The sequence below is a fragment of the Halyomorpha halys genome, unplaced genomic scaffold (genome assembly GCF_000696795.3).
Source record: "Halyomorpha halys isolate HHAL.00 unplaced genomic scaffold, Hhal_1.1 Scaffold1291.1, whole genome shotgun sequence".
In the NCBI taxonomy this organism is placed as follows: Eukaryota; Metazoa; Arthropoda; class Insecta; order Hemiptera; family Pentatomidae; genus Halyomorpha; species Halyomorpha halys.
In genome coordinates, this window is record NW_027114049.1 from 105,296 (window position 1) to 116,890 (window position 11,595).

Sequence of the window (11,595 nt, forward strand, 5' to 3'; positions counted from 1 at the left end):
TTTCTTGTTAAATATCCCAAAAGAATTTTAAAAAGAGTTTTATTTAAAACTATTGCTAAAATAATTTTATCAAACGAGAAAATTAAATGTTATGTCAATTTTTTTAATTAATTTAAAATACAATAGTATAAAATTTTATGAGCTAAGTAATTTCTTACAACGAATCTAAGTATTTTAACGAATTTAGGATTCTAAAAAAAGTTTTAAAATTTAGTTGTATTAAAAACTATTCTTAATTTATATGTTATCGATTCAGAAAATAAATGATTTACAATAGAAATTAGATTAATACACCCTTCTGATTTTTCTGTAATGATAGTTTGTCTTCTTATTCAATTTTTTAAAATTCATTTGATCAGTTATTGGTAATATTAATCAATAAAAACGTTAACGTAATTTACCTACCCGTTAATCGAGGTAATATTTACTTAATTATGTTAAATTATTTATGTCTATTTTTAATATTATTAAATAAAATTCAAGCAGATAATCTATTTCTTATCAAACATTTGAAATTATGTATTTTAAATTTTAAAAATTTAGTTTAAGCTGTTGTGCAACCGAAAGTACGGTTTAGATTTGAGAAACTCAGTCTCAGAGCATGGTATCTAAAATTAATTACGAACTGAAATTATCGTATTAATTAAATATAGGGACATTTTATTTCTAAACTAACTTAACTTTCGATAATGGCTGTGTACCCCACTGGTGTACCCCATACCCAGTGGGCTGAAAGCTTGGAAAAACCCGGAGTAAATTTAAGAAGACACCCCTGTCACCGACTGACTTTCGGCATGCTTTTGCTTTTATTATTTTTAAATATGGATCACAAAGTGTACAGGTTTTAAATGTGAATTTATGATTTATTATTCACCTACATGTTTAAATATTTATATTTTGTAAGTTCAGTATAAATATAAAAAATTAGTAAATATTGAGTCTCATTTTTCAAAATATAGTAATATAATATGTTCCTTGATCAAAATACTATTTATTAATAATAATATGCCACACCGATTTCAAGCATTAATTAATTTTACAAAATAGTATTAATATGCAAATATGCTTTGGTTTTTAATAGATCCATTTTAAAATAGAAACCAAACATTTGTTTTTCAGATATGCCACAAATTAACAGAAACAGTTGTATATTTGTAACTCAAAGATTCATGCACTCCTGTTTTTAATTATTTTAGCATTAGTCTATATGTATGAATATGGCTTTGTGAACACTGCTTTCCTAGCTATTAGTAAATGTGTTAAATGTAACATAAGCCTGCATCTTATTATGGGTTTCAGGGGCAGAAAGGGAAGGTAAATAATTAATATTAATAAATAATTGGATATCAATTAATTGGGGAAATAATTATGACACCTATCACAAGATAAGACTACATAATTAAAAATTATATAAAGATAAAATTTAATTAGGTGGATAAGTTCTATCTAGCTAAGCTAAATATCCTAAGAGTTTTTTAAATAAATTTTATTTTATCAAACTAAAAAATTAAACTTTAAATAAATTTAAAATTACAACAATGTAAAATTTAATAAGCTAAGTAATTTCTTGCAATTCAAATAACAAGTAAATTCTATTAACTTTTTTTTTTTTTATAAATATTACTAACTTAGGATAGCACGGCGCCTCAGTTACCCCTTACTTCCAATTGGCTGGGTGCTGGGAAAATCCCGGCGTAAATTTACGAAGACACCCCTGTCATAGACCAACTTTCGGCATGTTTTTGCTCTTGTTATATTTTAGTTCTCTTTACAATAAAGCGTACAGGGTTTTTTTTGTATGTGAATTAATGATTTATTATTACCTTAAGCTTTAAATATTTAAATGTTTTATGCTTAGTATAAATATAAACAAATGAGCAAATAATAAGTCTCATTTTCAAAATATATTATAATTTATACGTTCCTTGATCAGATTATGAGTATAGGTAAATGTCTAATAACATGGGAATTATAAACTTATAGGTTTTGTGGGAAGAACGGAGAGGTTAATAATAATAAATAATTTAATATAAATTATTAATCACACCAATCACAAGATAAGTCTACGCAATTTAAAATATAGTAAAACCAAATTCAATTGAATGGGTAATTGAGCATTTGAGCTAAATATATTAAAATATTTAGGGAAAAAAATGTTTTATTTCATCAAAATAGAAAATTAAACGTTAGATAATTTCTTAACTAAATTTAATAAATTAATTTCTCACAATACATTTGAGATTAAGTATTCTACTGAGCTTTTAAAATTTAGTTTTATTGAAAAACTATCCTTAATTTATTTGTTGTCGAATGAGAAAATCAAGTGATTTTAAATAGAAATTAGATTAGTAAATTCTTATATTTTTTTATTGCAAAGATAGCTTGCTTTTATATTTAATTTTCTTCTAATTTTTACTGCAATGATTGTTTGTCTTTATATTTAAATTTGTTTAAAGTATTGTTATCAGCTATTGGAAAATTTTAAATAAAAATTGTTATATATTTCTTACTATTAAAAAAACTAACTTTCGAAAACGGCCCTGTTGTGGGGGTATACTTCTAATGGGCTGAGAGCATGGAAAAACCCGGAGTAAATTTTGGAAGACACCCCCTGTCACCGAGCAGCCTTTTCAACTGCTGTTATTAGTTTCTGATCACAATAAAATTTATTGGATTGCATTGGATGTTATTTCTTGCTAGAGCTGATTTATTATTTGACGAAAGGTTTAAATATTTATATTTTTGTATAGATTTTATGTGCAATTAAAAATAAAATATTGATTAAATTTCTGGTTAAGTTTAACAAAATAGCAAGGGAATTGAAGACGATTCTAGTTTAAAAACTAGCTTTAAGGAGCATTTGAGGCTACTAATTTCTCAAAAACTACTTAGCTATCCTCCATTTCAAACCTAAGTACTTTAAGATAAATCTTTAACAGTTTATGAAGCCTGACTGAACCATAAGGTCGAAACCAACATAATTACAATAATAGATAAGTATTTTCACCATTAGTATTATTTATTGTAAATTATAAATGTGATTTAATGCAAGAATGACCACCATAAGTTTTTTAAACGCTGGTTTAAAAAATATGAATATATCTATTTATATTAGTTCACGCAAAAACGTGTTATTTATGTCAAATAATGAAACCAATTAGTCATTAGGTTAAATGAAGCAATATCATTAATGTACAATATTTATTTACTTTCAAATTCTGTATCATTGGTTATTCTTGCATTATATCACCTGCACAAGAGCACATAATAAATTTAAACATGAGAATAAATTTTATGCTACTTACAGGTCTACGTCAGGAAATGACAAATCGCAAACAGGGCAACGAGCTGAATCTTCCTCTTCCTCTTCCCTGTCTTCCTCGCCGGTACTGGATTGTTGGGAAGCTGAAATAGACAAAAAGAAAGGTAAGAACAACAAAATTTACTAATATTAGTCCTAATTTTTATCTATTTTTATGATTTCTAAAATAATTTAACTATTTTGTTAATATAGTTTAGAATGTGAGCTTGTATGTGCACTGCGGAATGGAAATTGATGGTATTGAGTTATTCCAATAGAGAGATTCCAAATAGTGAATTCGTAAGTCTACAAACCAGAGAATAACCTAAGGGGGGTTAATTAGTCATTAACAAAGTAAAAATCAGTGGTTCCATTTCTTCTTCTTAGTGTTTCTATTAAAAAAATACCCAAAGCCGATGGAGGGGCACTGATCTAAGTGAATAGCCGACATGGACTCTTTGTCGCCAGTGATCCATCAGTGGCTGAAAGGAGCGACAAAGGGATGTCGCATGACGCTCGCGGCGCACTCAATATATCACACGTCAGCCGTTGTATTATCGAGGTAGGGTTCTTTGAGGGTGTCGCTGAGAATCGATTATCAATCACCATCGTATAACGTTAACCAATCCAGAAATCGATTAATTGCATCCAAACCGGTAAGCATGGCCGACTTCTAAGTTTTGAAAGGTTGGCATTTTTAAAATGTTGTAGGGGACAACAAATTTTAATTTAAAACAAAAAACGAAAACATTATCTTTAATTTCTTATTATTAGACATTTATAACTAGTGAAAATTTCAAAGCTATTACTATTATTAGTTAATAATAAAGCTAGCCTTAAATGTTTTTTTTTCAAAACCCAATTTAAATAACCTTTTATTAACCTCTTTTAGACCCTAAATAATCAAAGATATTTTAATTAGTTATGTCGTGTCTTTTACAATTATTCAAAAGAAAAAGATTACAACTTTTTTTTCAACTGCCGTGCAGACATCAAATTTTTTTTTTCAAGCAAATAAAATTGAGTGATAAGCTTTTATAAAATTTTTAAAAAATGAATAAATGTTATACAGTAAAACAAATGTTTCGTTGTTTTCTTTTAGCAAAATCTTGGCGTGGATAGAGCCAAGAAATGGTGCATCTAATATACGAAATCCAAAAAAAAGTCTCCGTTTGATTAACTGTTTCTATTCGAAAAGATGTACTGGAAACAGCGGAATACTAATAATTTAATTATGACCCGTAAACGTTTATTTGACTAATTTTCAAACGTTTAACGTTATTAATTGTAGAAACAATTTAAGTCAGCTATTTAATAAGTTCTCCACTAGTTCATAGAAATATAGCAGTTCAAAACATATTATAATAATATAGCAGTAAAAATAAAATATAATATTCTTGAGAGAAAAAAAAAAAAAGATCAAGATGAAACAAATAATGATATTAAAAACTTATTGATGTATATATATACCACTGCCATCTAAGCCCAGATATATATATATTTTTTAAATTATAATTATAATAAATTAACTACTTATTAGTTAAATGTTCTGTGCTATATGTAGCGTTTCCCATTCAAATTCTAAAGAAAATAAAAAAGGAATATTGAGATAATAGCATTTATGAAACAAAAAAACTGATGATTCATTTCCATTCTTAAATGATATAAACTGTGTTTGTGGCATAGCATTGAAATATATGAATCTCTTCAATTTCAATAGCTTGAAATTATAATAGATAATTATTATTCTATATTAACTCTTCTATTACACCCATTAGAATCCATATTACAACTTCTATTAATAAATTATGGTTATAAAAAAGAACTCTAATTGCTCAATGATTTCAATTCTTCTCAGAATAATTGCTGATTTCAGTATTAAAAATACTTATCCTTCCGAAAGAAATTTCAGAACGAAAAAATTTTTGAAAGTGAAATAGAGTACATTGCAATATGTCTGAGTACCAAAGTTGTTATGAATAATTATTTCAAGCAATAGTGGTAAGAAAAATTAATATAAACAGTAAAAAATAGAAATTTTCTTATGATAAATAAATTATTCGTCTTGAAATGTTTTCAATGTTTGATAAACAATTACTAAATACAAGAAATTAAGTGAATGCACTTTTTGTTATTGTGGGTTTCAATCCTGGTAATCAAGATCTTATTAGTCCATTTTAAATTTCCTATGGCTAAAACGTGATGTTTGGATATATTTTAATTAAACAATGTGAACAATTGAAATTAATCTATGATTTTAAACAAAAGCCTAAGGATTTCAACATTTTCACTCACCTACAACAATAATATCTTCAATAGACCTTGCTATAAATCATGAAACACTTTAACGTGTTCACTGCTAATTAGCTTTCTAATGACAGACACTTGAACCAAGCTGTCTGCTAGGTTGGAAAGGGTGGAGTGAAGGGATGCTGCTGTGGGCATTCCCCGACCTAAGGGTGCATTGCAACTCACCATTAGCTCTGGGGAAAACCCGGCGTAAATTTTGAAAGTCACTGACCAGTGATGGCTTTTAGGACAATTTTTTTCTTTGAACCATCATAAAATAAGTCAGACTTTTAGAAGCTATTTTCATTTATTGGTTATTCCCTATTTACATACAGTAAATGTTATTTCTGCCGGCTTAGCATCAAAAGAAATAAACAATTCACTAAGATAATTTTTAAATTAATTGAAAGTATCTTAAAATATGCCATATCATATTTAATTTTATAAATAAGAGATTATCATACTATTAAAAAAAATATCTAGAAGGCAAGTTTAAAATTTTTAAGACTACAAAAAAATTAGTTTTAACTAATTTGATATTAAAAAATACTGATGAATTTAAACAATAATGCAGACGCTCCGAAATTAAGAAATGGTTACGAATCATTACGTATTATGTTATCTGGCTTGTAACTTGAATACTAAACATAGTCTTGCGATTTTGTAAAGATGTGTTTTTTGTTTTGTTATGAAATTCATTTCTGAACAAAGGAACGTCGTTACGGAAAAAGTAGGAGAGGGGACCATTCTCCTTTCCACAAAAAAAATTGAAAACATATTTTAATGATGCGAAAATTGTTATACAACATTTTACAATAAAAAGTTACTGAAATTTAAAACTAATACCAATATCTTTGAAGCTAATAAAAATTTATTAATGGAAAGTTTTTTTCAGAATATAAAATTATTGTTCTAAAATGTCGAAATTCGTTACAGATAATTGAGAAGTTCAAATCCAAAAATAAATAAATAAATAGAAATTAAAATATAATTATAAAAATTGGAAAAATTAAAATATTTTGACATTGCTTAAAAATTCAAACAAAATTGTTGGAAAATTTTAGATTTTTTCCACCTCCAAATAGTTGAAGCAAAGTCCCAGATCTCAATCATCCCATTTATTATTCAATAAATATCGTGGAAAATGGTTACCACGTTTATACTACATTGGTAAATGAATATCGATGACGCTTGACATGTATTGTGAGTCGGTTCTTATCCCCACATGGAATATTCTTCATATTTGACATATAAATTACTGTATCTAGTATTCGTCCTAAATTGGTTCTAAGTGTTACACTTGAAAACATCTTCAACCCTTCTTAATGCTATCAACTTTGGAAATTATATGATCGACCATCAAGTATGGTGACATATCTTTAAACAAATAATTTAAGTAATATTGCTTAAAATTAATAAAACATTTATTTTAGAAGAAAGTATTTTTTTTTTTTAATTTTGAAGAAATATTCAATCTACATTCGATACTATTACCTCCATTATTATAATTAATTTTAACGATGAGATTTGTTGAACTATGGCGAAATGGGTTGCGAATAAGCGGTACTAGAAATTAGACTATAATTTACCTATGGATGTTTTACAGTGTGAGTACAAATTAATAGATTCAAATAAAGAGAGTGCTTTTGAAAAATCTCACGTGGTGAATTGTTCACTAGTTTCAGAATACATATTGAAATCTATATAAATTTATATGATATTATGTTGGAACTATGCAGTGACGTAATTAATTATACATCTTAATAAATAATATATACTTGTACTTAATTATTAAGTACAAATACTTATGCTCATATATTTTTTCAAGACATTGTTAGGTAAAATTATTTAAATTTGTACTATTTCAGGTGAATGTATTGGCTATAAATTATGAAATAAATTGTTACCAAATTTATTAGATAATATTATTTTATTTAATAAAAATTATCAATTTTTGTTCAATAAAAAATATTATCTTATGCTACTTTACAAAATTGACATTTTAGCTTTAATTTCTATATAATATTAAATTATATATAAATCAAATAATTAAGAGCTAGTATACTAACATAAACTCAGGTGAAATCCAGGTGAGACGAACGTGGACTAACTAATCGCTTCCAACAGGTTACTGCTAGATCGGGAGCCATTGCTACCACCCCCACTCTCGGATCATCCCCTCTCTTCCGTTCTATCGTCTCCGCTTCCGCTATCCGAGGGTTGTAACTTATCCGTTAGGGGCGGTTATCGCGTTCATCAAATGATCGTTAGGATGTTTAGAGGAAGAATACGAAATGAAATGGGCATTCGGTAATAGAACTATACTGATTTGAAATTAATTAATGCATATTTGTCAAAAGAAGGACCTCACTTAACAACAGGAACGAAGTTACAGGGGGGATGGTAATTAGAGGGTTTCATATTTTATAATTAGAAATCTCGTAAAGTTGGGAAATTGAAATTTCGATATTCAATTTCAGAATGTGAAAATTGTGGTAAAATATTACTCGAAGAGGTTTTAATGTTCAAAATTGTTTATAAATCTTTTTTATGGAGGTCAGTTAGAAAATGCTGTCAAAGTTGTTGAGAATTTTTTTGTTATACCCTCTTCTTCAATAAATTGTTGTTGCAACTTCTGTTCATTCGTAAAATAAAAGCATTCGTATTTCAAAAGTACTGCATTTCAAACCTTAATTTATTATAACACCTTGATATACCTCTCATTTTTAAGTGAGACTTAATTTCATTTTAAATCATTCATCCTAAGCTTCCTATACCCTGTTTTCTTACTACTACATCTGTGAATTTATAATGACGAGAACTTTAGATAGAATTATTTTGTGATGGTAACTGTTCAGCATTGAACTAAGCAAGCAAATCTTTTCTGGAGTCCCACTTTTTTCTGATTAATTCAATAGATAATTATTTTTTGTTTAAATATATTTGATTAATGTAAATTTTTAATTAGTTCCCATTTTACTCTGTACAGCTCAATCTAAATTGATAATTTTATCACTTTCAAAAAGATTGTGATATCTCGGTGATTTACCAATTTAAATTACAGAAAAAAAAATGACCGAATTTGGAAAAGATATATTTTTTAAATAGCGAAAAAAAATTGTAGAATGGAGCTACTCCTCAATTTTTTCGTTTATTTATTGCGGACATTTTAAATAATTGTGTACAATTTAAATTTTTTATATATATAAATTGGTCGGAGATGAACCCTTTGCCAAGTCAGATACGGTCTCATAGACCACCTTGGTCTTCGGAGCGTTACACCGGGTGGTGGCGTACGGTCGAGTAAACCTTCCCACGGCTTATGAAATTTAATTATCACAGCTAATGTAGGTGAGGGCTGTGGTTATGCTGCTATGAACTTTATGGATCGCTTCTCTATCTTCCATGCTCCATCAAATGTGGTTGGATGCGTTACTTAAGATACTGGATCATTCAATAATAAACCAAAATTGATTGAATTCCGATCTGTTTACCCAATTAGATATTTTCGACTAGATGGAAATGAAAACTTAAAGAAATTTATCATAACCTAAAATTCTTTAATTTTGAAAAAATCATAAAGATGAGCAGAAAATCTATTAGCAGTAACTTTTAAATATTGAAGTCGGTTTTATTTAAGGATAAAAAAAAAATGAAAGTATATGATTCTTAATGCATCTAAGAAGCTATGTAATTTCTCGCTTCATATGCATAAATAAAACACTATAATCTGATTGGTACTAACATAGTTTTCATAATGTTTAATTCAGGATTTAGATCAATAACTGAGTAAAATCCTTTATTAAGTACTGCTATAGAAATTCCTACACGAAGTAAACCGCGTAAAAACAAAATTATTCCAAACTGGTGAGTAACTAACTCTCCATCGAACTGACTAGTGGTTGACAAAGCTGGATAACTAGTGAAGGCTGGAGTTACAGTCCCAAGAGGGAAGAAAAGAAGTTGACTGTTTACAATATTATTTTACTATTGTTACTGTATTTAAGTATAATTCCTAATCCGTTTATTTACCTCTTTCAATTTAAGTATTATTCCTAAATTAAAAACATACTATTTTATTATTTTAAATAAATCCGAAAACCATTTTTTTTCTCTAATAAAAAGGAAGCAATGATATATCAATTTTGTTTCGATGAAACACTTTTTTGTTTTACTATGATGTTTAGTATATCCAATGTCTTCAGGGCAGTAGTAGTGCTCGAATTAAAACAGCAGATAACACCGTGGACATAAGGTACCGCATCTGGTACGGTCTTCAGGAACCTAAGAGGACATGGGAGACTGCGGCACGGAAGACAGCTGGGAGTCGCGCGCCGCTGCCCAGACACCTGTTGATGACCGCCCAGCTGGTCTGATCCTTACCATCTTATGGAACTTGAGGGCGTCTCTGGAGTTCGTATTCCCACGGTGTTTTTAGTGCTCATTAAGGTGTGATATATCTGCTGTCTGCATCAGAAAGGAGTGTTTTTAATACAGCTCTGGATTATAGAAGAAAACGAATGAACTATAAAGATATAACTTCATGAAATCCTTCTTATATCAATTCTTTATTTGCTATAGTTAATAACGTTTCTTTTTCATCGGTATTTCTTCATTTTTCCACAGACCTTTTCTTTCTTCTAGATTTTCAGTTATTTTTCAAAATGCACGTTATTTTAACGTACATTACCATTACATTAAATATTTTCTGTATGTTCAGTTCCTCTGCGATTGAAAACCATTTGTCTTTATTTAATATATCCAGTCTCACTTGGGTTATTTTTCATTAAAAAAAAAATTATTCAATTTTTCATATACATAAAGTGTTATGATTCTTCTAATTGTCTCACGAACCTCCTTTTAGCAGCTAACCACTTCTTGCCTCATCTATATCAAAATTATCTAACAACAGAGAGAATAAGAGAGTTTTCCCGCAAATGGTGAGTCGCTGCACAACGAAAATAATGATTTATGTTGTAAATTGAATTTCAGACTCCGACATTTAACTCGATATAACTATAGAATGCATCGTACTAAATATACCAACAAAATAATTTATTGTGAAATGGCAAGAAACTAATAATCGTAATCAGGCCGTTTACATGCCTGTGATTTATAAATTAGAACCAATCAAGAATGAACTGGAAGTAAGATTTCATAAAAACAGATTGATCTGTTTTATCTCATACGTCGCTAGGTAAGAGATGTACTTAATGGTATTTAAACTTTAAAGATGTAATTAATGATTTTTACTAGATAATTTCCATTGATAGTTTGTTCGCGAAGAAAATAAATTCTCTAATCTGGAGGTCTCAGTATCTTACAGTGTCATTGGCATTTTTTTTTTCAATTAGGGTACAGATCGTGATTGGATTTTTTTTTGGGGGGAGTGATAAAATTATTATTTTATTTCACGAAATTTAAAATGAACTATGTAAACGCCAATTGAAGAATCTTTTGATATGATTTTTATGATTCATACTTAATTATTTAAAAACATCCCTTGTTCAAGTGAGTCATGAAGAACATGAGTTCAAGTGACCACCTCAGGATTTTCTACCTGTAGGGGAAAACCCGGGATTCGGTACTACAAACACTTTAAAGCTTCTCTGTAAACGTCTTCCTAAGGAAGGGTCATGATTTATAATAGTATTTCTCTTATTCTAAAATTTAGAGGTAAAGACTTTTATGACTGGGTTGAACTATTCATCTCCCCAAAAGAAACATTAAAATACCATAAATTAAGTCTTATAGGTTGTTCATTTATTTTCTGCACAAATTCTCTAATCAGGAGGTTATTCATCAGTATCTTTTTTTTTATCAAGTAGACTACAGATCGTGATTGGATTTTTATTTTTGGGGGCGGAGGAGTGATAAAATTAATATTTTGTTTCACGAAATTTAAAATGGATTATATAAAGCTGCCAGTTAAAGACTATTTTTGCTAAAAATTGATAAACAAAATAAAATTAATATTTTATTTTTAGTGATAAAATAATTCATCT

At 28.3% G+C, this 11,595-nt stretch overlaps 1 protein-coding gene across 2 annotated transcripts in view; it reads right to left on the minus strand.

Moving 5' to 3' along the window:
* Nucleotides 1-11,595, minus strand: part of LOC106689181 (transcription factor hamlet) — a 217,656-nt gene that overhangs the window by 17,360 nt on the left and 188,701 nt on the right. For both annotated transcript variants that reach the window (XM_067051290.1, XM_014434046.3), the window contains exon 5: nt 3,306-3,405. In XM_067051290.1, the coding sequence (XP_066907391.1) occupies nt 3,306-3,405 (100 nt within the window). The remainder of the gene's footprint in view (nt 1-3,305; nt 3,406-11,595) is intronic.